A 26,823-nucleotide genomic window follows, 5' to 3' on the forward strand; every position below is an offset into this window, starting at 1 on the left:
AAACAAGAATTCTAGAATGCATAAAATAAACTGCAGGAATTAAACTTAACCTAAAACATGAATTGCATAAAAGAAAAATTAATGGATTGCATAAAAGAACTATTACAAAAGTAAAATGAAGATTGGAAGCCTAATGCTTCCTCCTTGTACAAAATAAAACATAAAGAAAACAAAGGAAGAAAAACAAATCACTTCTCTTCTTCCTCTCTCTCCCACGGTGGAACTTCAACATAAAACATAATTTTTTTATTTCTTTCTTCTTCCCAAGAACAGAGCAATGCTCTGTTTTTTCTTCTCTCCTCTTTGGGCCAGCCGACTACCCTCTCCTCCTTGGATCCGCCGGCCACCATCCAGCCGAGAGCTCCCCCTCCTCTTCTCTTTGGACCCGCCGTCCACCACCCAGCCGAGAGCTCTCCCTCCTCTTCTCTTTGGACCAGCCGGCCACTACCCAGCCGAGAGCTCCCCCTCCTCTTCTCTTTGGACCCGCCGGCCACCCTCCTATTTATAGGCTGAGGATGCTTGGGATTCCGGAAGGGCGGACTTGGAGGCACGATCCATGGAGTTCGGGCGTGGGGTGATTCACGGCTGGTCACGGGATCACTGATGATGCTTGGATCCCAGAACCGTTGCTGGAGGAGGAGGCGCCGGATGCGGGATCGCTGGGAGGAATCGCGGAGCGGACGCCGGATGCTGCTATCACGGGGACGCGTTGAAATGAATGCCGACGGGAAGGAGGAGCTGGCGGGCTGAGGCGGAGGCTCCGTGGGACCACTGCTAGCATCACGGGAGGCTTGGATTCCATGGGAGAGGGGGCTAGCCGCGGGATGATGGCGTTGAAGACGGGAGGAGGCGTTCACGGCTTGGATCCGGGAGGGGGAAGAGGATGATGGCTGGCTTCACAGAAGGGTGAGATGCGGGCTGAGGCGCTGGCATTCGGAAGACGGGATCGCTGGGAAGCCGAAAGAGGAATGCGGATGGGATGAATCCTTTCTTCTCCCCTTCTTTCGCACGGGATGACGCTGGGACGGATGCCACGGCTGTGAAGGAAGGTGGGGACGTGGGAGCTTGATCTGATCACGAGATGGACGGCTGTGATGACGGCGTGATCCGTGGGATGCTAGGAGGACTCGTTGACGATGCGGACGGAGTGGATTTGTTTGGGATGTTGATGATTGGCTGGGCAGATGGCCGAGAAGGAAATGATCGCGGGGCCTTGATGCGGGACTGATTTGGTAGGTGACCTGATGGACGGCGCAGGATTTCATGCTTGCATGGCAGCTTGGGAATTTGTTGAGCTCGAGCTGCCGGGCATTGGGCTCAAACCCAATGTTATTGGGTCTCTTGGACTCCTTGCACTCAAACACAAATACAATGTTAATTAATTAATTTTATCATTAAAAATTAACTATAATACTAATTAAGGTGGTACGATGATTGCACTTTTGTGCTCTCATCACCTACCCTTTAAGAAAATCATTATTGCATTATAATGCCATTTTAACATTCCAAAGAATGCAATTTAACATTTCATTGCAACAAACTATACAATCGATTTATCACAATTTCTTGTTCATTACTCAATGAAAACTCCATACATAAACAACCCAAATAATCGATGCATAAACTCCCAAATTGATATCACTCCTTCCCTAAATTGATCATCACCAGAAGCTGTGGTGATGGTGTGCCCTAAGAAGTGATTCAGGCATCCCACAACCCAACTTAGTGTCGAAACTACAACTACAAGCAGCCATGATGCCACCAAATATCAGGTAATACATTTCACTTCAACCTTGCATCTTCTGAGCTTTTGCTTGAGCTATCTAACTTTTTAAATGAACTTGTTTATGTCTTTTTTTCCCTATCTGCCTGAGTCGGAGGATTATGCCATGAGAAGTAGCCATAGCTTCTGTCGATTTGCTACAACAAATTGAAGAGATTATCAAACAAAAACTAGATTTTAGTCAAGCAAAAAGAGAATATATCTCGAATATTGAGTGCCCACAATACCAAGGTTTGCTACCGTTCAAGAGGTTTGCAAAGTGATCCCCTTTCATAGTGGTAGACAAATCCTCTCTTTTTGTTACCTGAGGAGATGCTAGACAAATAATGTTGCCAGGGGAGGTGCTAGAGGAGAGATGAAGTTTTGGCTTGCTTCCATGGTATTGCCTTCTCTCTCTCTCCCTCTCTCTCTCTCTCTCTCTCTCTCCCTCTTAGCCTTGCTCTCTATTTCTTTTATCTTTTATCTGACAACTCATCGTCTTGTTTCGTGGGAGCCTCCACCTCCTGGCCATCTAAAGATGAATTTCAATGGCAGTATGTCCGGGATTGGATACAGTACAGATGTGGATTTTGTAATCCGGAGTCATGACTCGAGATTGACTGTTGTGGAGGAGGAGGCGTCACTTGGCTGGACTGACGACCGTCGGAGCGGAGTTGAGGGCATCATGGGAAGACATTGCATATGTGAGATGGGTGCTAGGGGCCGAGCACATTTTAAATGAGGGAGATTCAACCACTGTGATTGATTGGATTCGACGGGTAAAGCTGAGGAGGGATGACAACCCTCTATTTCGTGACATCCAGAGGATAGCAAGTGGCTGCAGGGCCTTCAGGCTGCACATGTATACTGTGAGGCGAATAGGACCGTGAACTGGATCGCCTCTTTTGCTGCACAACATTCTGGTAACATTCTCTGGACACACTAGAGGGTTTTATCATTTTTTATCTCTTGATTTTATTGGTTGTACTCTATCGAGAGTAGTGTAAGCAGAAAGCCGTGTAAATTTGGATACGCGATAGTAACAGAGATATAGTGTAAATTTGGATACACTAGAGTTATTCTACCAGCTAGTTGACAGAGATGGACGGAATGATGCATTGTTGCCTCAAACCGAAAGTTAAGAGAGCTGATTGAAACTTTTAAAGAAAATGTAGTATTAGTAATAATGGTTAAGGGTTGAGGGGTTAAAATGTAACTTTCTAAAGTGGAGTTTATCCATGCAGCAAAGCGCCCCCCAAAAACCGCCCCCCCCCCCCCCCCCCACCAACCAACCAAAAAAAAAAAAAAAAAAAAAAAGTGGAGTTACCCATGCGGAAATTGGAATAAACATAGAAACATGATAATTTCCGCTTCCCCAGTATCCATCCTACATCTGGCCACTTGGAACAACCCATGCCCCTCCACGATGGCAATCCGTGGCTACACCCATCCGACCAATTGCAGCAAAGCGCCGTCTCAAAACCCCCTCCCACCCGCGCCTATATAAACTACCCCTCTCTCTCTTTCTTTCTCTCAGACCACCGCGGCTCTCTACGGAAGAAAGAAACCGCGAGATCCCTCGTCCTGCTTTCCCGTTTGCACCTTTTGTGTGGGTTAGGGTTTTCCTTTTTTACCTCGATCCAAGAGGAAGATGAGCTCCACGGCTTCTACCAAGGGAGGCAGGGGCAAGCCCAAGTCCTCCAAGTCCGTCTCTCGGTCCCACAAGGCCGGCCTCCAGTTCCCCGTCGGCCGGATCGCCCGCTTCCTCAAGGCCGGGAAGTACGCCGATCGCGTTGGTGCCGGCGCCCCCGTCTATCTCTCCGCCGTCCTTGAGTACCTTGCCGCTGAGGTCAGTGGCCTGATCCCTAGGGCTTGGCTTTTGTACTGTTTTTGTTCGATTTTGTGATTCAAAGTTTGATCTTTTTGGGTTTGTTTTGCTATTTTTTGTTCCTTTTCTGGTTCAGAATCTGTTCTGTTATCAAAACTTCATCTTTTTGGTTTTTGTTCTATTTTTGTGACTTTTCTGATTCCAAAGTTTGATCTTTTTTCAGGTTCTGGAGTTGGCTGGTAATGCTGCGAGAGATAACAAGAAGACTAGAATCGTTCCAAGGCATATACAGCTTGCAGTGAGGAATGATGAGGAGCTGAGCAAACTTCTGGGGACCGTTACAATTGCCAATGGTGGTGTTTTGCCTAATATCCACCAGACTCTGCTGCCTAAGAAGGCAGGGAAGGATAAGGGAGGGCTTGGGTCTGCATCGCAGGAGTTCTAGAGTCCTAATCATCCCAAATCTATTCAGGAGAGGATGGGGGTATTTTCCATTTGTGGTTTTCATGTCAGTGGTATTGACAACTTGATGTATGAATTGGGTTGACCTATGTAATTTTTTTGGTATTGAATCAAACTATACTCTTTGCTTTATCCAAAAAAATTGCCAAAATAATGGATCTCTTTCTGTGTGTGTCATGCTCTTTGCCTGTATCAAATTGGCAATTTGATTTTGTTCATGTAATTCTTTTCTGTACTTTTGATTCCATACGTATTCAATCTAGTTGTTGTTAGTTTCAAATGTTATCTTTTGATGGATCAGAGTGTCCGAGTTTGGGGGTTATAGTCTAATTGTATGATGTTGATATGCTTCATCATGGGGTTTGTCTTGTGTTTCTACCCCTCGTAGGACTTGTTTTAAGCCTGAAAGGTAAAGTTTGTCTTGACTCTACTATGACATTGTTATTGGGTATTTGCCACTGGCTTTGTCTTCCATACATCCATATACATATACATATATATTATTTGTCTATACTTAATCAGGATTTGATTTTGAACATTAACCTTGGGGTCAACTTGTGTGGTTCAGATGAAAAGAACAAGTGATGTTGCTGATGTCACGTTCAGGGCTGATATCTGGTTAAGTCATTTGTTTATTTGCTGGGTGGTTGTGTGGCCGAGGTGTACTCTTCTTCCTGGAAAAGAGAAGAGAAAAAAAAGTTCATTTGTTTCAAACAAATTACTCTGGCTGTCTTCCAAGATGTCTGATTTGTGAAAAGGAGATGGGTTTGGTGATCTGTTACAGTGGTGTGCCACTGCATGTTAGGCTGAGGGTGCTGACAGTCCGAGCTGTGAATTCCTCTGAATCATCTCTGGATTCTGTCATTCTGAAGTCTGGTGGTTCACGGTTACAAGTCCTGCAACAAGTTGATGAGTTGCTGAGGAAGGGGAATGAGAGGGGAGCTCTCTCCCTGGTCAAGGATTTGCAGGGAAAGCCTCGGGGTCTTCAGTGCTTTGGAGCAGCAAGGCAGGTTGTTCATTTGGATATTTTCTCCTTTGTATGGTGTTTTTTCCTAGAGATTGTGCCAGGATTTGTTTTGATAGATGTGCATGCTTCTCATATTATTTTGATTTTATGTGGTGGTTCCTGGTCAGGTCAACCTGGACAATTGTCTAATTAATTTATGTTAGTTATGGGATGCTTCTATAGCACCTCCAACTGATTCAAGGCTACTTATAATTTCACAAACATGCTGTCCGTTTAGTTTGATTTAGGTGGGGCAAATCCAGGGATCCTGAATACAGAATATGCCTCTTCTTCGACTGGTATACATAAGAAGCTAATGCTTGCCTGAAATATGTAATACAATAATTTTGTGATGCTATGAAACTTCTTTCTCCTTAATAAAAATATTTTTGGTTTGCAACACAATTATGGGTCGCCAGGTTTTAAAGTTCTGAATTACATGGTTATTTCTTCCAGAAAACAACAAATACTATTGACTCGCTTGATGCTGCTGAGTTTCTATCTGTGATTAAGAGACATGGGTCGCAGCCTATATTAGACTACGGAAATATAACATCCATATTGTCCATGAGATTCATATTTCAAGAAGTATAGGTAAATAATTGAGTTCATTGTTATATAGCACTTCATAGCAGTATTTCTTAGGTAAATTATTGATGCACCTTTTATATAGCAATAAGTACAAATAGAAGGTGGTCTATGCATACACGCAGAAGATACATTAAGTGTAATGTGCCAGTGAGGCTGAGTATGGTAGGTTAAAACAAGGTTCAGCATTCACCAGTTCTTACGTTCTTGGATCTAATGTGCCTGTAATGGCCCAAATCGTGCTGTCAGTTTCCATCGTTACCAACTATACACTGTATTGGCCAAAGTACTGATAGGTTGCTCTCTAATTGTATGATTCTTTCAAGCAAATTGTTTGGGATTAGCTTGAGTTTTCATAAGGTCAAGTAGATGCATCTCAATAATTCTTTTGATACTTATGGGACAATTATCCTTGAATTTTATTTGTTTTGAGATTTGCTAATCTTGGAACTCTAGTTTTTGTCCATTGGATGTTCGATATCAAATGATTTTTAGTCCCCATTTGTCATTGTTATGACATGTTCATTCATTTTTAACCTTCATATATTATTTGGGAGCTTTGTATTTTAAATACTTCTCTTCTTGGTTATTTTCCAGGCTGATGCTGCAAAGCAATTGTACAATGTAAAACCACTCTTATTGTGACGCTCCAAACAAAAACCGTTCTAATATGCAAACAATCATATTCTGTTTCATGTTGAAGTTTTTATAAGTACGCATCTGTTCCGATCGTTTACCTTATATATATATATAATTCTTTTTCTCTCTATTTCTATAAACCTTGGCAATTGCTTAACTTTTCCTTGTTTAATGTGTAAAATTTGTGCTGTTAGGTGCCACAAAGATTCTATAACTTGGATGAGTTGAAGCTAAATGGAATCAACACTGCTGCTTTTTTGTCTCCTGCGGATATAACTTTGGGTTCGATAGAGAGAAATCTTCAACTTGTTGCAGTCCTGGGAGGCTTTGCTGCATGGCTTGCATTTGGTTTTTCTCAACTACAAATATTGTATCTTTCCTTAGGTTTACTGTTTCTATGGACGTTAGATTTGGTGAGTTAATATCTCCTGTTTTACTGAACTGCATTTTTCAGTGCCTGGATTAATAGAGCTTACTGTTAGATTAAGTTATGCTAGGGGAAAATGTATACATGCAAATGTGCATTTACTTTTGGGGTTGATAGTAGTTTATTCAGATCTTTGCCTCTGACTTAATGATACAGATTCAGTAAAGACAAATTCAGTGTGCATAAGTTTTATACCTTAATGTTTTTGGCATCCAAAAATTTCTAAAATTAGCTGTTGTTCGTCTCATTTTTGTTGTGCAAATGTTAATATTTGCTTTATGCTTATAAGCTTTCTTAGTAAGGAAGCATCAAGAAAATTTACATGCAGATATATTTTCTTTGTTATTACTTTTCAGGCAGAAAATCTCTTCTGATTTTTCTTCTCAGTAAAATTTCGTTATTTGATTTAGAAATCACATTTTTGCATGTTGAGTAATTAAATAAATATAAAAGAGGACTAATTTGAACAACATAAACTTGAAAAATACTTTAATAAATGAAATAAATGATGAAAATAGTCACTTTACCATTTAGCTCTGTCTAATTGTTGACAAAATGAAAGCTAGTGTCAATCAACAGAAGAAAAGAAAATAAACCAAAGAATTTTCTTTTGTTTAAATGAACCAGCAGAACTGCAGAAAGGGTGGTTCATATTTGGGCTGGCAATCTTGATCCACTTGCTTTCTATCAGAGAAGAAAAATAATTAGTCTATGAGAACATAAAATCTTTTCTCCTTATTTTTCTTTCCCTTAATTTTCTTTTTTGTGCTAAAACAGAAAAGAAGAATTTCTTTTTTATCAGTTTCTTTGCAAGTAAATACTAAATAGGGCACTCTCTATCCAAAAAGAAAAGAAAAGAAAAGAAAAGAAAAATGAAGCTGTGGTTGCAGGAGCTGTTGATGAATTGAAGTCCCATTTACCTAGTAAACCTTTTTCTTTCCTGTTATGGGTCCCATATATTTTTAGGACCGTGTACTTTTACTTCATGCAGATCAGCTTCTTACACCGTGTTATCTCTAGTATGCCCTTGTCTTTAGATAATGTCCAGAAGATCCATTTCCCAACCTTCTATATTTGACTTATGTTGGTGTGTCATTTACTCATTTCCCAACTATTTTGGCTACCTATAGATTCATGATGTCATTTTCTAGGTAACTCACTACTCTACTGCTCATCCATTTTGTTATGCTATTTATTGAATGTCTTTGCGAGTCTACCTTATTGAATATTCCTTCACCAGCCTCAATAAGATTCTTGTGGACATTGTGCCACTATTTTCTTGAGATTCACCAATGATTCATGTTACTATGCTGCGTTTCTTTTTTCTTTTCCATTTCTCTTTGTTAGCGTTAGCAGTAAGGTTACTCTATTGCGACTTAGGTGTTACAGGTTCGAAACACAGAAACAACCTCTCTGTATGTAAGGACAGGGTTGCATACTTCTAACCCCTACAGACTTGCAATAGTTGGGGCCCCGTGTGCTAAACTGTCCTTTTAATCAAACTTGGATGTTCTTTTAATATGTAGGTGGCTGTTATTGAGGCATGGGGATGCTCGTATCCTGACCTTTATTGTGAAGTGACCAATATCTAACTAATTATATAACGACCTAGGATTTTACCGAAATGGCTGGACAGAAGATATTATTTGAATTCCTCGATCCCGTAGAAGCACCCAAGTTTTCCCTAGCGTATAATTGATGTAGGACCAAATACAGGACCACACAAGTCCTCATATACTAATTTAAGATCCTACTGCATAGTGGAAATATATGTGAGGATCTATGCGGTTGCGTATTTAGTCCGACATTGGTTGTACGCCAAGGAGATATTGGGTACTTCCATAAGGCTAATAAACCCAAATATCACTTTCTGGCTACCTTCTTTGATGAGGTTTTTGGTCGTTACAAATGGTAATAGAGCAGACCCAATCTATGGACCATGTGTGATGAGGTGACACTGCATTATAGGCCCTTTTGGGGTTGAGCATGAGCTGATTGTGGTGATTTTGATTGGATATTTGTGATTGGACCCTTAGCCTGGCAAGAACGCGCTAGCTTAAATAGACGGAGTACATGAGGACTTGTGGGTCATGTGTTTAGTCCCACATTGAGTGTATGTTGGGAGATCTTGGGTACTTCTACAGAGCCAAGGAACCCAAAAAGTACGTTCTTACTTGCTCTTCTGGTTGAGTCCTAGGTCGTTACAAATTAACTAGTGTTGGGTGTATAGTTTTTATGCAAGTGAATCCACCATGAATGATGTAGGACAAACGTATGATAGTGACTTGTATGTTGTTCTATAGGTTTCAATGCAAGTCAACCAACTAGCAACATCTTCTACTTTATGTATATCGAGAGATGAATGATATATGGAGGTCACGAATGTAACAAGAGCAAGCAAAAGAGAGAATTCATAAGATGACGCAAGAAAGAAAGAATTAAGTCAAGTCTATATCTCAATGGGGCTATTTGTAAGATGATGGTTTCCTATCTCATTTGAGGGGAGAGTTGGACTTTGTATTGTCTTTTCGAGCCCCTTTCCTTGCTTGAGTGTCTTTTAAAAGCTTAAATCTATTTCTTTGTTTTGGCTTCTTTCTGATTGTGATCTCTTAGGCCTCTTTTGATGGAGGAGTGAGGAACTTGGTGCTTGATACGATTGGTCACAATCTGAGTCAAAAATATCACAACAGGGTTATTCAGGTTAGTCATGTTATGCATTGAGCATTCGTTATTCAAATATTCCTTATTGTGTATTTACCCTGTTCTTATGAAGAAGAGTGTGTGCGTTTGTCATGTTTTCCTAATTTAGTCCAATTGAGTTGGCATGAATTTAATTGCAAGAACAGGAGATGTTCTAGTCATGTTTAAGTCATAATAATCATCAACTGGCAACCAATCATAATGTGTTAATCAGATTGTCTCCAAGACGGTCCTGAAAGGTGGGAACTTTTGCCCACATACACTATTGCACTTAGGAATCAAATTAAATCATATGTTTTAAATATGTTCATTGGAGCTAGTTGTTTTCGGGAACTAATGTTCTAAGGATGGGTACTTTGCAGCATGAAGCTGGTCATTTCTTGATAGCCTACTTGCTTGGAATTCTTCCAAAGGGATACACATTATCAAGTTTAGAAGCCTTAATGAAAGAAGGATCATTCAATGTGCAAGCTGGAACGTCTTTCGTGGATTTTGAATTTCTTGATGAAGTATGTTTGTTTTCTCTTTATTTCTTCTGTTTTCTTATCTGTTCTAAATTTGGCATGTACCACTGCCTTCATGCTATTGGCATCATTAAATTAGGAACCTGAAGATTGCCTTGGCTTTTTTTTCCCCATCCAGTGTTAAAGGGTAATAACTTTTCAAAAACTTTCTTATACTCTTCCTGCCTGCCTGAAATTCCTGTAGCATTGTTATCACGATCTGTGATCTCTTTGCCATATCATTTAGTATGTATTATGCTTTAAAATGCCAAAGATGTGCACTAACCTGGATGCTTATGCCATATTGGTGGGATGCTTTATACCTTGTGGGAAAGTTAGATGCTTTATAATTTTGTTATGTATAATTATGGCAATCCTTGTCAATCTCTTTTTATCAATATTGTAAGGTGAATATGCCATAACATGCTGTTGTATGCTTACTCATTGTATCAAGTACATTATTATTGGTCTTCTCAAACTAGTATGTTGTTGGGTTGTAGGGTGCCTATGGGCTGTACGACCTGTTTCTCAATATGTGGAGTATTATTAACCATACAAGGTGTATTCTGAGTTAGTGCATGGTGCTGGAATTATTCATGTGGAAGAAAAAGGCCAAGGATATTTTGGTTGCTTAACAACATAATAATCTGCCCCTTGTGATGAAAGGCCAATGATCATTGCAATTGTTAGATGAGCAGCATACAATTGTTTGGCTCTTGGTATTCCATGTGACTAAAGCTGAAACATTTTTATTGGTCATTTTGTAGCTTGCGAGTACTCTTGTTGCAGATTCTGTTTGTGTGTGACCCTCCTACGACTATGGGGCCTAGGGAAGGTCAGATGTATGCTGCATTACCTCCATGTTTGGAGAGGTTGTTTGTGTGTGTGAACCTCCCAAGGCTATAGGGCCTGGGGAAGGCTGGATGGATGCTGCATTACCTCTATGTTTAGGGGCTGTTTTTGTGATTTGAACTTATGACACCCATGTCATAATAGAGCAACCTTACCATTGCACCAAGGCTCACACTTTATTTAAAACTAAAAATAATAAATACCTAAACATTTAAGGATTTCTTACCTATATCTCTTTGCAAAACTTTGACTTGAAACGTGGTTCGAGTATCTAGAGTTCCAGACCCTCTTAAATTTGGTGCAAATATGGAATTTTTTTAACAAATTGACAAGGATGCACTATGTCAGCACTATTTAAATGGAGTGTTGTTCAATAGTTTGATGCCATATCGAAACCCTCTGATGTTCTTAAAAACTTTATGGCTATCACTGGTTAACATTTTGCTAGTTATATGGAAGGGATGTTAGTAGGGTTATTTCCAGTGGGGGAGACTGGATTTAAAGCCAACATGTGGCCTGAGAAAACCATTCCTTGTTCTGCTTTTTTGTCAAGTCAATCCGGATGCCATTGCTGCACTGACCAGATTTATGCTAATGATAGGCTATTGCTTCTCCCATAAGACTACAGAGTACAAACAGTATACAGTCATGGACTATTTCCAAACGTTGTTGGTTACAGTTCTTAAATGTTTATTACAAATTAGAAATGTTTCAGTTTACATGCAGTCATGCATGTGAATGAAAATACAAGTTTGTATTGGACAAATTTGTTCCCCCTCTCTCCTCAGGGTTATTATATCAGAATATTTAACAAAAAGCTACATTATATAGATCCAAACCAAGTGCATAGTTATATGAATAACCTCAGTAATCCTGTATGTTATTTGTGAGACACAGCTGCAGCTTCTGATTATGTTCTAGCGTGCTTTTGTTGAAGTGCCAAGGAGCATATTTCCATCCTGAATATTGTAGAAGTTGCATCTCAGTCCTATATGCAACTGCATTCAGATGTAGCATAAGATGATACTAAAGAACACCTTAAATAATTCATTTTCTTGTTTAAAACTATAATTTACACTACCGGTACATGTTTTCTGCATGTATATTGTCTCCGGAGTTCTCTGAGTTGCAATATTGAGCATCTAATGTTTTGAAGCTTACTTACATCCTAGTCATATAATATAAATTTGTTTCCTGTACCGTGCCTAGGAAGCTTTTGGATCAGAATAATGCGATAAGCAGTTAAGATATTTTTAAAGTTGAATTTAAGGACAAACTGATGGTATATCCTGAAGATTGTGATAACTTTTTTGGTTCAACTTTTGTATGATGTGCTACTCTTGTGGCTTTAATATATTCTTTTTGTATTTTTTGCAGATTGCTACAGGAAAAATATCTGCAAAGGTGAGACTCTTTCTTTCCTCTATAACGTTATGGTTTGTTTCAAAGAAGAGATCATACTAAAGCTGTTTTCAGAGTTCTCATTGATGTTTTTTTTCCTGAGTTTGCTTCTTTCATATCACTTATTTGAGAATACACGCATGCATGCATGCACGCAAACACGCACTATCCTGTTCTTTATGTCATTCTGTTCATGTCACTGCAAATATCTATTAATGCTAAAATTGCAGATGCCTAAAAAGATGTACGCACATAGTTGCACCATCTTGAATTAAACTTACAAGCTGCATTGTGAACTTATAAAATATGGTGGCTGAGCAGATACAAATGACTATTATCTTTGAGAACCAATCTTGACTTTGGGAAGTTAAATATCAATGCTAATTCCTGACTTATTAATTAAGGCACGAGCAAGGTTGAATGCTAAAGTAAAACTATGTATTACATGCAGAAGATGTGGTTCTAACACTTAGTTAAGCCAATGTAGAATATGATTGAACGGGCCCTCATATGACTAATATATTATAAAGAAATGATTTTTAAATATGTTTTCTCTGAAACTAAATTGGCTCTGTATGATACTTTTATTGTCGTTTTGTTGTATTGTATTTAATATTTGATTGACATCTCTATATAAAAAAAAAGAATGCATGCTTTGTGGCATACGGATTCGTATATATTTGGATATATAGTACTGGATATTGGCCCGTGCTACGCATGTGACTATTTCTTGACATTGTCGGCATGTGTGGTTCATGTGGAAGGTAATATGGATGGCTGAGATCTTCCAATTTGATTGAAGATTTCCATTATTATTATCTTTTTCGATAATTTTTTATTCCTTTATCTTGTTTCACTCCCTTGCAAATAAATACTAAATTATGTGGAGTATATCTATTAGATATAATAATTATTAGTAGGGTGAAATATTTTGTTTTTATTTTAATCACATGCATTGTTGATTGAGAGTAAGGAATGTGGAGACAGACATAACTCAGGTCTTTCTGTCTAAATAGAGAACTCAACCAACACCAATCTTTTAGTATTCCTGTGTCTTTCTATCTCTATCTCTCTCCCTCCCTCACTCTCTCTTCTCTGTTTTTTTTTATATAAAGTTTAATTAGACAGGTGACATCTATGCTACAGTTCTCTGTACAACAGAAGCTAATATGGGTGTGTCACCGATCCAGTGAGTTGCCCTTTCTCTAATACACACTAAAGCTTCAGACTGGAAGACTCAACAAACACAAATGTTTTAGTTGTTCCGTTCCCTTGCCAAAGCAAACAGGATGCTACTGCAGTCCCTCTTTCGGATTTTGATTCCTCCTCCCTTTCATAATGGTAGAGCAGTTGGCTTGTGGGTCAGCTGACTCTGATATGAGAATGAACTGCATTAGCTTTTTGTCGAGGATTTGGATCCAGACCATAATATTTGGATAAATTTGGATTTAATTTTGATCGGATATATACTTTTACATGAAATTTTGTAGTTTTTTAATAAGGCCTACCCATGTTTCTGGGTTCGGTCCAATTTTGCCATATCCGCAGCCCACTTAATTTGAAAGCTGGGTTAGTTTTGGGATGCAATTCTGACCTATAGGCAGGGATAACAAGCTGAGTTTGGGTTGCTGAGACTTGATTCAGTCATATTTGGAGGGCATTTGACCACGCCTTAAGCTAGCGACCGCCCCGTCTATTGTTGTTCAAGGCTTCAAGCTTGGCTTGTGAGCCACATAAATGTGCTATCTTGAGCCGAGTTTGAGATTTTATTTTATTTTTAAATTGGGTAAGGCCCAATCTGATTTCATTTAGAGAATAGTACAAGGGACCTCGGAGGTTGAAAAGAGTGAGGAGCAGGTGGAGAGGGGGACAGGGGGAAAAGATGGGAGCAACAGGAGAAACGATTAGCGTAAGGGTATATTTACCACCTAGATGGCAATAAATAATAGGAGAAACCTTTGCTGAGTCGGAGCTTTATTCCTTTTCGCTGGCCGGCTAATGTAGATTCCAGCTTGTTTAAAAGCTTAGATTAAAGCTTGCGCTTGTCTTGTTTGCTAAACAAAGGAGTTTGATTGGCGTGGACCAGATCATGGATAAACTTGGTCCACCTGCAGCCCTGCCCATAGGTCAAAAAACAACTTGTGCCTCTAATTAACACATCCCATAATCATCATTCACATTATGTCAATTTCAAGATTTGGCATGCAGCTTATTATTTCATGAAATATGAAGGTTGAATACGCACCCATATAGAACCTTATCTCTTTACAACGATGGTCGTCAGTTATGGTTTAATGGAGTCAACTCCTGATTGGATGTAAATATAGTGGTAAACATAAATGAAATGCATCCTGATTACAATTGATGACTTTATAAACAATCCTGGAGTTACTGTTTCTGTTGTCTTGATGTGACTATAAACTATCCCACAATAATTTTTTCTGTTATCTTGATTTAGCTATACAGATGGATGTGAAAGTAGAAAAACATATTTCCAATATAATGAGCTGGATGAATTAGGTGATGTGCTTTTGGAATGATGTCTGACAGCTGCATGCTTGCAAGACTAGGGGGGAATGTTCTGAAACCTATGTATGACCATAAAATGTTGTATGGATGGAGGTATCACATCATGATGATGGTTCATGTATGTAAGAAAAACACAGTTAAAGTTGCAAAGTTGAAATGGATCCATGCAAATAGAAAGGATAAGGTCATAGCTAATAGGAAGAAAAGTGGATGGGTGCCTTAATATAATGGAGAGAGTTAGAGCTTATGGGAAGCTCATGTAGGTTCAACATATTGGATAAAATCATGGCAAGTGTGTAAGAGAATGGGAGAGGACAAGGATTGTGGAAAGTAACAACGTTTCAGGGATGATCTACAAAGACTGACGTGAAGTGGCAGGATAAATTATTTTATTGTGGTCATGATGATAAATATACATTACTAGATCACTAGAAATACTAGATACTGCAAATATTCCCGTCATTTTGTTCATTGAACTTGTTTCTCAAGTTCAAGCATGGACACAAAAACTTGCTTTGGTTCGATAAAAACCAAATATTTTTTTTAAGTTGATCATGTCCTTTGATGTTTCTGTAGGGTTCATCCCACTTCCCACCGAACTTCGTAAGGGATGTCACCAGTTAAGGTCGTCTCGTAAGCACATTGCATGAGCCGACCAATTAACTAGTTTTGAAGCACATACCAACCTGTTTGCAATTAGTTTCCTTGAATGGTACCTCATGTGAACTGCTTTTTAGCAGATGTTGAACAGGTTCTCATGCATAGCTTTGGCAGGAGTGGCTACGGAGTATCTTCTATTTGGATATTCTGAAGGTGGGCTTGCAGACATTGATAAGGTCAGTTCATGAATTCAAACATAAATGTTTTGACCGTGAACTGGTTCTGACTCTATTCATCCGGAAACAGTTGGATAAATTACTTAAAAGCCTGGGGTTCACACAGAAGAAAGCGGATTCTCAGGTGAGATGGGCTGTGCTGAATACTATTCTAATACTGCGTCGTCATGAGAGAGCTAGATCACAGTTAGCAGAGGCCATGTCTTCTGGTAAATCAGTGGGGTGTTGCATTGACATAATAGAAAGAAGTATAGATGATGCAGATGTTTGATAGCAAAAAAGTTGGAGAAACATGCTATGATAGAACTGGGAATGGCTAAATCTTTGATGTTTCAAAGTTTTTTTTTTTTTGACAGGTAAATCTAGTAAATCGCACTTATAGGTAGAAGACCTCCCAGATTCCATAAAGAAGGGGAAAGACTGTAATTTGATTGCTTAAATTTTCAAAATGTTGCTTTCCTTGTTGGACACATGGGGCATCGAAAAAATAAAAAATAAAAATAAAAATGTTAGCTGTTCAATCAATTTTTTGGTTAAGGTGCATTTTTTTTAACATGCAATTTTTTAATTCATGAACTTGTGACCTGTAAAACATTCTTCTGTTAACAAAAGATCAAGTGAAAAAAAAGGACAGATTGGCAAAGATGGATTCCCTCAACTGGATCAGCCCTGAGAGAGGTTAACATTGTTAAATTGGTAACTTCCCTCCAAAGTGCAGGTCACACTTAATTGCATGGTTAAAACTCCATGGCCCTATGGCATCTCAAGCACAGGAATCTCAAGGTCTGACAAAATATGAAAAAAAAAAGCTACTTGATTATATATTCTTACTGAAGGGAAACTGAGGGTTAGATTGATTTAAAGGAAACAATAATGCTGAATTCATTGAATTGTACCACCAGAACTTTGATATCTCTTGCATATTTAGGAGATAATTCAGTCTGCAATGCGTGAGCTTTATTGGAGTCTTGGTTCTGTGACTTGTTTGCACCAAATTTATTTATTAATGTTAAAAGAGTCAAACTTAGTTTCCCAGGGTTTTCTTTTTCAACTTTGGAACAAAAGATTTAGGTGGAACTTGGAATGCAGGTGGAGTTAAAACCCAAACCAAAACTTAATTTCTTCTAAACTCGCCGGGGAATATAAGATCCACCTCGACCTTGATTAAAGAAATTTCTTCTATTGTTGTGTCTGATTGGAAGAGTGCCTAAAACCAAAGCGAACAAGATTTGACTACAAAGTGATTTAGAAGAGTTGCCTCATCTAATTTGTTTTCAAAAAGTTCTGGTCTGGTTTCAAAGTCTTTGCGCTGTTAGCAAAAATGATTCTCTTTGAGCATGCTGAACCGTCAATAAGAAGAAGCTCACAAGGGGCTTAGGCAATACTGAAATGGAAAAAAAAATGCAAACACTATTTGTTCAGCCTCAGTTCTGAGTAGTTCTATGACTTGCACTATATAGCAAGAAGGTAAAAGGAATTGGACTAACTTTAATACTCTTATTAAATCAAGATTTTAATCTTGGACCAAGATATTTGCTGACCTTTACAATAACAAGTTCCTCAATCCCACTTGGATTTTAGCATGGCAAGTCATAAAAGCTCAGTTGGATTTTAGCATTGCAACTGATAATTCGGCAATTGTATATTGTACTAATTTTCCTGAATCACGATGATGCCTTAGTGTCTCATTGCATGAGGAACTTTTTTGTGATTGGATTGGCTCCTCCTAACATTAAATTAAGCTTAATTATTTCATCTGATATAAGCCAACATATTACAAGATTGGTAGATATGAATCATATGATATCATATATCAGCTGAGGTGTATGAATCTAACATTTACTATTTTAAATCAGATTTTGATTATTATTTCTTAAATCAGAATCTCGAATGGTACTTAATTTAATGTTAGTATATTGGCCAATGCATTGATATCTTAGTTGTTATATAACATATGGTAGGATCATGTCGTCACTTACAGTGATCGACAAAGGACTTTCAAATATCATATTTAAAAAAAGAAGAAGAAAAAAAGAAGAATTCCAGAAAGGATCAATAATTATTTATTTGCATTTATGGATCCCTACTCATTTTTCTTTTTCTTTTCCTTTTTCTTTTCTTTTCGAGCAACAAAAAAAAAAGACAGATGCAGAGAATAAGTAGGTAAAATTAAAGCAAGCAAAATGGGTATAGGAGACACAAATGCAGCAAAAAAAAATTGGTTACATAAATGTTCCAGCCCAAGTTGCATTGGTTACAAACAACAGCAATGGTGTCATATTTGATGAACAATTATAGGCCTATGGGAACCAATAAATTTCTAGGAGATCAAGGACCTCCCCTTCCATGCATGCTACACCAACCACTCAAAGTGGATGCCATTTTTTCTCTCACTCACCTTTGGAGCAATTCTGCCCCCCTAAAATTGGGAATTTACTTGATATGGAGTTGCTAATAAAGAAATCCAATTGAGGCTAGCCACTATTGCAAACCCTAAAATTATCAGTTTTGTTAAATATGTGTGGCAATCAGTGGAATCCATTCATTTTTCAGTCAGCCCACTTATAAATTAGGATTGAAATCTCCAGATTTCCATATCCAATTAATAAGTCCAAATCCCTTCAAATCTTGAAATCATCTTAAAACTGATGTTTTGAAAGTAATGTTCTTTCTTAGAAGATGATGAAGGCTGCGAAGTAGCAGTTAGGACAAGGTACTTCTAATTCTTGTTCTACGTTTTTTTCCCTTCATCCACATTGTTATGTTATTTCTACCAGTAAAAGTGCACGATCGAGCTTCTCTTTTTGTTTCCATGCAACCTACAATATAAGGGTAGCCTCCGACCTCCTCCCAGGACCTATGGTAAAATTTTAACATTTAATATGCCCACTCTTGATCAAAATCGTTTCCATTGCAATCACAATTTTATCAAACTTGGCTTGTTTGTATCTCTTTTGGTGAAAAGAGAGGCTATCCTTGGCTCGTTTGGAGCAAACTCCATGGAATCATAAAGTTGGATTCAGAGGTCTCGCAAATATCATCTACAAAGATACTCCATAGAATCCTCTTTTTTAAGCTACTTAAAAAAAAAAAAACCCTGTTTAGAGACTCTTTGAGATGATCAAGGAGAAAATGGAAAAAGAAAATGCGAGGCAGGTAAGAAAATTGCCGGTTAGTTGAACATGAGAGGCTGTATATAATAGCTCACATTTCATTCCCGTGAAAGAGAAACATCCTAAATTGAGGAATAAGTGAGAGGAGGATTAAATAATATTTGACATGTTTCTAAATGCTTGTCAACGTTCAGCATAGGGATAGTCGACGTTATCAGCTTCAAAAGCTGACATCTTTAACTCATACTTTTCACTGTATCATTTACAATGCTTTTTTTTTTTTTTTGCTTTGATTTTACAATGCTTTTAATTCAGTGCAAACTAAAGCTAACTGAGAGTTCATTTCATACTCAATTTGAGGCTGCCTTCTACTTCAGTGAATTAGATGCTCATGGTGTAGTCTCATATCCTTCTTTCCACAGCCTAACAGGAACTGAACAATGAAACAACCCAAGAAAAAGGTCAGAGTAGTAAAAGACAGCTCTTCAACAATGGCACCACCAGTACCTCAGGCACTCATTTCCCTCAAACCCATATCTATTTTTTTTTTTCCCTTTTGTTTCTTCTTCTTCTTATTATTATTATTTTTATAGATTCCAACTGTTAAAAGCAATGGAGTTGATCTCAGCAACAAGAAGGCAATAGTGACCAACTGCCGAGTGCAGTGCAACCCAGTACTTCTACTGGAAAACAAGACATCGATAAGAGGAGTCGTCGGGGAGCTGCTGAAAACGACCAATGGGGAGAAGCCTCTCATCTCTTTGGGCATCGGCGACGCCTCGTCGTTCCCGTGCTTTCGGAAGGGGAAGGAGCGCTTCGCAGCGGCCGTCGCCGATGCGGTGTCGTCGTCGTCGTTTGACTGCTACGCTCCCTCCTATGGCTTCCCCTTCGCCCGCCGGTGGGACCGCACATCTACTTAAGTTAATTGTCTTTTTTTTTTTTTTTTTGGTGGATTGGCGGGGAAGAAGGTGGGGGAGAGAACGAACCTCAATTGTGTGACGATCTGTATGGACGTATGTTTAGTTTCATATCGATTATTCGTTGAATAGATTTTGAATACTTAAATAGGAACAAGAAACTCAAATAAGATCGTTACAAATGAATACCAAAGTAGATCTGATTTATAATTTATGTGGACTGATCTATCTTTTAAGGAAGGTAATTTGATAGATAGACTTTGATAATTTTACCCTTGGCTCTAACTATATAGGACAAATAATACTCGTAATTATTTACCATATATTTGAATTTGACATGTATCATGTATTTAGTAAATATGTATTATCTTTTTTTTATCTAGATGCAAAATAAAATCATCTAAGAATCTCTAAATATAATTTATTTTTTAAAATCTTTTCTTGCAAAATAAATAGTTAAGTCAAGTTTTAATGCAAAATTCATTTTTTAATCTTCGAGTGGGGGCAAAACCTACAAAAGAAGGGAAGTGAAGGGGGAAAATAAAGATAATGAAGCATAAAATATGAGCTCAGCTATATAGTTAAGAAAAAAAATCTAAGCAATCATGCTTATGACAAAGGACCATGAATAGTGTGGGTTTTCATATCAGTTTAGCATTATTGTAAAACAAAGTTTGAATTGTTTTTTTAAAAAAATGAATAATTAATTCTCCATCCTTGAAAGGACCTGGTATAACAAAGAGTCCTGTTGACCATAACTAAAATCTTGGATCCAACAACTTTACTAACTTTAATTTTCGATCTCTGAATTTTTTTTTAAAATAAAATACCGAATATGCCTCCGCCCTATGGTGGGAAGGTGCCGAAGAAGGAGATCGGCTTTTTGCACATAGGCTGCGAATGCCCCTGCCGCGGCCACTGCCAACCATGGCCTAGCCCCTTCTCATGGCCGCCGGGCAGCCGCGGCCACTGCCAACCATGGCTTAGCCCCTTCTCATGGCCGCCCCGGCCCGGCCATCTTTCGGCGCCGCCGGCCTGCGGGAGGAGAAAAAAAGGCATATATCTAAAATCTTGTCATTTCTCAAAATAAACAGGGCAGTGGCGGAATACCAATCAAGGGACGTGGAGCATGGGATCAAGGAAGGTGACGTGTATTTAACGGTGGGAGGAACGCATGCGATCCATGTATGCATGATGGTATTGGCCAGCCCTGGAGCCAACCTGCTGTTGCCCCAACCCGGCTTCAGCCCCTACGTGGCTGCCTGCGAGCTCTACGGCATCGAGGCCCGCTTCTACCACCTCCAGCCCCGCCATGGCTGGGAGCTCGACCTCACCAAGGTTCGCTCGTTGACGGATGCCAACACTGCTGGAATTGTCATCATCAACCCCAACAACCCCTGCGGTGCCGTCTTCTCCTCCGAGCACCTCCATCAGGTCAGCCGATCACTTCCATTGCTGATACAACTGCTGCTGCTGCTGCTGCTGCAGCTGCTTCTCTACTCCTCCTCCCCCCCTCTCTCTATCTATCTCTATATCTACATGCACATACACATATTGTTTTTATTTTCATTAATTTATAGGTTGGCATATTTTGATCTTAGTATTTCCATTACTAACTATCAACCTGTTGCAAAAAGAAAGAACTTTATACATAGCCTAGAAAAGATGTTTGTAGTGATTGAAATGTGGAAAGTGAAAAGTGTTTCCCAAAAAAATGAAAATGAAAGTGTGCACATGCTATTTGGCTGTCATGAAATGGGAATATCATCTACCATTTGATTTTTTCATCATCCATGGGGTTAAAGTAAGTTTTTTAAAATATTCGTGTTGGTTTTTAAAACATTTTTAAATCTTGCGAATAAGAGCATATCAGTCAATTGCTTGCTTTTATTCTTGACACGAGATCTCCTTTACTCCCATGTCAGTCAATTGCCACAGCTCAGTGTGTTTTGTTTATTAGATTTGTGAGGACCCGTGCGGGCGTGTGTTTAGTCCCACATCGGTTATTCGCTGGGTAGATCTTGGGTACTTATACAGGATCAAGGAACCCAAATAATAACTTCCGGCTAGCTATTTTGGGTGAGATTCTAGGTTGTTATAAAAGGTATCAGAGCAGACCCGGCCCATAACTTATGTGAATTAGGGGACACTGCAGCACGGATCCATTGGGGTTGACCACGGACTGATCGTGGTGTTTGTGATTAGATTTGAATGGATTTGAACCCTTAACCTGACGAGGACGTCAGGGCTTGAACGGGGGGCGTATGTGAGGATCCGTGCGGGCGTGTATTTAGTCCCACATCGGTTATTTGCTGGATAGATCTTGGGTACTTATACAGGATCAAGGAACTCAAATAATATCTTTCGGTTAGCCATTTTGGGTGAGATCCTGGGTTGTTACAAATGGTATCAGAGCGGACCCGGCCCATAACCTATGTGGACTAGGGGACACTGCAGCACGGATCTATTGGGGCTGACTACGGGCTAATCGTGGTGTTTGTGATTAGATTTGAATAGATATGAACCCTTAGCCTGACGAGGACGTCAGGGCTTGAACGGGGGGAGTATGTGAGGACCCATGCGGGCGTGTGTTTAGTCCCACATCGGTTATTCGCTGGGTAGATCTTGGGTACTTATACAGGATCAAGGAACCCAAATAATAACTTCCGGCTAGCTATTTTGGGTGAGATTCTGGGTTGTTACAAGATTAATAACCAAATAGCTTACAGGTTTAATATCAATGGTTCTCATTTCATATTGCTTTGGTGGTAATGTTTTTGATTGTGTCTAAACATTGCTTACCTTTTGATAAGCCTAAAATTTGAATATATATGTCCTTCGAAAATTTTGAAACATGCGAACATGCCCATCCAAAATCTTTCATGAAGAATTATGCCTACTCATGTTTGGATATATGCTTTCTTCCAATGATCATGTGAACTGTGAAGAGCTAATTTAGTATAGTTTAACATTTTCTTTTTTTTTTTTTTTGGTTGCAGATTGCTGAAACTGCAAGAGACCTGAATATCCCTATAATTGCTGATGAGTTATACGGACATATGGTCTATGGTGATAGCAAATTTGTGCCACTGGCCTCCTTCGCTCACTTGACACCAGTTATTACTATAGGAGCTTTGTCAAAGCATTGGATGGTTCCTGGATGGCGTCTTGGATGGATAGCCATATGCGATCCTCATGAAACTTTTAAACAAGTATGGCGCAGCAAACACTTCCAAATTGGCTTTGTTCATTTTCAAAACTTTTAAATTGGCCTTAACTATGGGGCACCCAGATAATTTGATTGCCATGCATCACAGAAGCAATCCCAAATCAAAATTTTCTAACTCTTTTTCTAGACATTTGACCGTCGCAAGATTCAATCTGCTTGATTCTTATGAAATTCTTGTACAAATTCTAACAATGTTGAGGCATGCTTTCTTCTTTCTTTGCTGTGAAAGGTCAAAGTGGCAATTGAGATGCTTTTGAATGTGACATCGGGTCCGGCTTCTGTAATTCAGGTTTAACTCTGATCTACTTTCATGCTCTTTCTTTGCTCAAGCTGGTATAACAGCTCTCATTCATGTGACCTTTCACAACAGGCTGCAGTTCCTAGTATTCTTTCTGATTCACATGAAGAATTTCACAAGAATGTCCTTGCAGTATTGGAGTCCTCGGCCGAAACACTTTATACAAGAATTGATCAAATTGAAGCACTGCAATGTTACTCAAGGCCTCAGGGTTCAATGTTCATGATGGTTGGCTCTTTAATTCATATGTATATATCTTTGCTGTCAGCTTACTAAGGTCAGACATTACCATTTTTTGTTTAATGGTAGGCCGAAGTCAACACAAGCCTTCTACTTGGCATAGAGGATGACATGGACTTTGCTAGGGAGTTGGTAAAAGAAGAATCTGTCTTGGTGCTACCAGGTTAGAATGCATATTCCTTTCCATTAAGCATATAGTTTTAATCATGTGGCATGGCTATGTGTTGTAATTGTAATTAAAATTAGAGCAACAGGAAAGAGTCTAGGTTGGAATTTGAAAAATTCCAATGTATTGTGGCAAGCTTTTTAAGTCGAAATAAGAAGTTTGTTTTGAAAAAAACAAGTGGCAGCTCTAGAAGTAGAAAATGCCACTGTATGTAATAATTGTGTAAAGCTAAAGACATAACTATGCTTCTTGGAGCATAAAGCTTGGTGCAAGTTTCCCCAGAATTCAGCAACTCAGGAGTCTTACACAGAATATGAATTAAGACATGGATGCTATCTACTTATTGACGACAAGTCAGTGTTGGTTTCATCGGCATCAGACTGGAGGCAAAACATGTTATCATCAATCAAGTACACAATAAATAAATTTCTGGTAAGGGATTCAGTTCAACTTCATAGATTGCTAGTTCTTTTTTTCTTTTTGAGTGAAAGATAGATTTCTAGTTCTAACACTTGGATTCTTCGGGCTTGGTATTAGGGCTAGGGCCACAGGTTTGAGTGAGTCTGGTGATTGTCAGCGACATTGAGTCTGATATTTTAGGACCAAGGCATTGGTAGGAATCTTAAAATCATTATAGGTTTTGATGATCTGATAATAAACAAGAGAAATTGAGCAAGAAGATCAGAATCGCTCTGGTCGCCGTATGTATATAAATGTTTGTTTTTGTCATTCAAACCTTACTTTCTCCAGATATAATGCTGAGTTATTTTGCTCGGTGTTAGAAAATGTATTTCTATGAGTCAGGAGAATTGTTAGGGGACAAAAATGCATACAAGTTCTTGGTATTATTAAAATTTGCAGTTTGAGCAGGGGTCCATGCATATTTTTGAGCAAGGTACCCCGTCTTGGTACCGGGCCTCGTGCTAGTGCTATCCTATTATTTTATGTCCGGTATAGAGGCCGGTTTGGCATATAGAATGGTAGTACATCCCCTCGTACCGTATTTTGGTATCAGTACTAAACTAGTACAGTACTTTATTCTCCATACGGTCCGGTCCGGTACGGTACGGCATAGAGTTATGTGAAAGTAAGATATATGAGCCATGACTTGTCATCACAGGCAAGGATCATCTAGTTGTTCTAAAGGCCAAAATGTTCTATTTCTCAATAGGGAAGGGCAAAACTAACTCCTGAAATACCTATGCTCTGTTATTTAGTTAAGTTTGTTCTGTGTTTCCAACATTGCTTATTTTTTGAGCAAATCTTTGATAAAATATTTGTTCAGGCTTTCATGAGACTGTTTCAGTCATTACGTTCAAGTCAGGCATTTTCAGCCAGTCTTGGCCACAAAGTACATAATAGTTTGAAAGATTTTAACTTATTTTTGACAATTATGTTTTGCTTTACTATAGGCTGATATATGGTTTAAAACTGGAACCTTCTCATGTTATTGCCTCAGTTCTTTCACCTAGACAAGGAAGACCATGTCATGGAAATCTTGACTATAAAATTTTAGACCTGTTCTTTAAAGATAGTCGCCTTGACTAACAAGTTGACTGTTTGCTATATAAAAGTGATGGATATTCCCAGCAACCCATATGTAAGCAAAGAGAAGGATCCCTTTTCACCTATGATGGTATCCATTTTAACATCATTTGATCAAAATCCTTAGTCTATTAGCTTCCGATCTCCTCCTTTGTCTTGATAATTACTTCAATGTAAGTTGAAAATTTGACTTCCACTTAGTTTTTACTAGAGTTTGACACTTGCAATGCATTGATGGAGATGGATGACTCCCTTTGTGCATGGAGCCCCCATGATGTGCTTGGGAGTTTTGATGGTAGAATAGATATTTATGTCTATTTTCTTATAATTCAGAGTCTTACTCAAAAAGGCTAGCCGAAAAGTATTATTTGAGTTCATAAGTAGTCAAAATACACCAAGTATATAACCGATGTCGAATTAAATACATGCTCGCGCAAGTCCTCACATGTTTTCAGTGCACATATACTGCTCTACTGATTGTGAATTTTATTGTCACTTAGGTTTTGTAATTGGTTTGAAGAACTGGGTGAGGATATTCTTTGGTGTTTCTCCCGATCTACTAAGCGAGGCTTGCGACAGGATCGAGTCCTTTTGCAAGAGGCGACACCCAACAAATCTGACCTGTTAAAGTCATACAAGTTATACAGACCTTACTTGCTTGGGATTAAATCCAATTCAAATCCAATTTTGTATCATTCTTAGGTCCTTTTGAGTATATGATATTCAAAGGCATTGTAGCTGGTTGTACTGAACTTCAGAATGGAAGTAAAGGTTCTCTCTATTATTGTATTTGAGTTGGAAGTTGATATTCTAAATGCAAGAAAAAACACAACATCTCAAGGTGGTCATGCGGAATAGATTGCGGTCGCATCTAATGCAGTGAATACTCTCCAAATTACAATCTTTCTATTGAACAATGTCTTTACTAAAAGCTAGTTGTTTCATATAATCAAATATTGATGTCTATTGAATGCATATGAATTTTCAAAGTTATGCTTCTAAAGAATGCCAAAACAAGACAAATCTAGCCTACTCCTGTTGAATTTTGTATAATTAGGGGCTTATTCAAAATAATATTATTTAAAAAATGGTTATCTAAATAATATCTATTTAATTCTCTAGCAAACTAGCCCTACCAAAGTCCATGTTGCACTACAAACAAAATTCCTGCCACATTCGGCGTTTTATTTTAAAATGCATGGAATCTAGTTCATTTTATTTTTCCTTCACACAAGCGTTCCATCTCCTTCCAATCTCTCTATTTATGTCCATCTCTGCGCTACAAAGTCATAACCAAAGACCACAAGATCCTTGAAATCCTCATTGTAACTAAAATGTCCCTCTTCTTCTTATGTCCCTTGATTTTGGGAGCATGTAACTTTGTAGCTTCCTATTCATCCTGCACATAGAAATTGATGGCCCCACCCAAATAGGCCTATTTAAGCTCCATAAGGCTCTGTTTAAGCTTGGCATCCTTGTCAGACAAATTTAATCACGAATACTATAATCGGACTATAGTCAGGTCAAATAGACGTGCAGTATCCTTTAGTCCATATATACTATGGGTTAGGTCCCATCTGATATCATTTATAATAACTGAGAATTTTATATAAAAAAATTAACTGAAAGATATTATTTGAGTTTCTTAGCCCTGCATAAATACCCATGTCCTCCTAATGCCCAACCATTATGGGACTAAATGCGTGCCCTTACGGATCCTCGCGACATCCGTGCCCCTTTTTATTTCCTTGCAACATTGCAACCTAATAATACAAGCCTAAG

The 26,823-nt window shown here is 38.7% G+C and overlaps 3 protein-coding genes across 4 annotated transcripts; all 3 read left to right on the plus strand.

Moving 5' to 3' along the window:
• Nucleotides 1-3,284: 3,284 nt before the first annotated feature.
• On the plus strand, nucleotides 3,285-4,258 carry LOC103719693 (histone H2AX-like). Its single transcript, XM_039132627.1, has 2 exons — nucleotides 3,285-3,611; nucleotides 3,814-4,258. The coding sequence occupies exons 1-2, from the start codon at nucleotides 3,414-3,416 to the stop codon at nucleotides 4,033-4,035; spliced, it is 420 nt and encodes a 139-aa protein (XP_038988555.1). The 5' UTR covers nucleotides 3,285-3,413; the 3' UTR covers nucleotides 4,036-4,258.
• Nucleotides 4,259-4,685: 427 nt separating this feature from the next.
• Nucleotides 4,686-16,058, plus strand: LOC103719691. Of its 2 annotated transcripts, none has more exons than XM_026809464.2 (7): nucleotides 4,686-5,062; nucleotides 6,480-6,698; nucleotides 9,326-9,412; nucleotides 9,775-9,921; nucleotides 12,145-12,171; nucleotides 15,472-15,533; nucleotides 15,604-16,058. In XM_026809464.2, exons 1-7 carry the CDS (start codon nucleotides 4,814-4,816, stop codon nucleotides 15,659-15,661), a joined length of 849 nt encoding a protein of 282 aa, XP_026665265.2. In that variant the 5' UTR covers nucleotides 4,686-4,813; the 3' UTR covers nucleotides 15,662-16,058. The 2 variants fall into 2 exon arrangements, with proteins under 2 accessions (XP_026665265.2, XP_008807275.2); XM_008809053.4 differs by having other exon boundaries at nucleotides 4,687-5,062; nucleotides 15,438-15,533.
• A 2,592-nt stretch (nucleotides 16,059-18,650) lies between these two features.
• On the plus strand, nucleotides 18,651-25,830 carry LOC103698735 (nicotianamine aminotransferase 1-like). Its single transcript, XM_026801693.2, has 8 exons — nucleotides 18,651-18,689; nucleotides 19,240-19,544; nucleotides 20,658-20,997; nucleotides 22,563-22,775; nucleotides 23,022-23,081; nucleotides 23,163-23,318; nucleotides 23,400-23,493; nucleotides 25,542-25,830. Exons 1-8 carry the CDS (start codon nucleotides 18,651-18,653, stop codon nucleotides 25,667-25,669), a joined length of 1,335 nt encoding a protein of 444 aa, XP_026657494.2. The 3' UTR covers nucleotides 25,670-25,830.
• Nucleotides 25,831-26,823: the final 993 nt, after the last annotated feature.

Source organism: Phoenix dactylifera, chromosome 12, assembly GCF_009389715.1.
Source record: "Phoenix dactylifera cultivar Barhee BC4 chromosome 12, palm_55x_up_171113_PBpolish2nd_filt_p, whole genome shotgun sequence".
Lineage (NCBI taxonomy): Eukaryota > Viridiplantae > Streptophyta > Magnoliopsida > Arecales > Arecaceae > Phoenix > Phoenix dactylifera.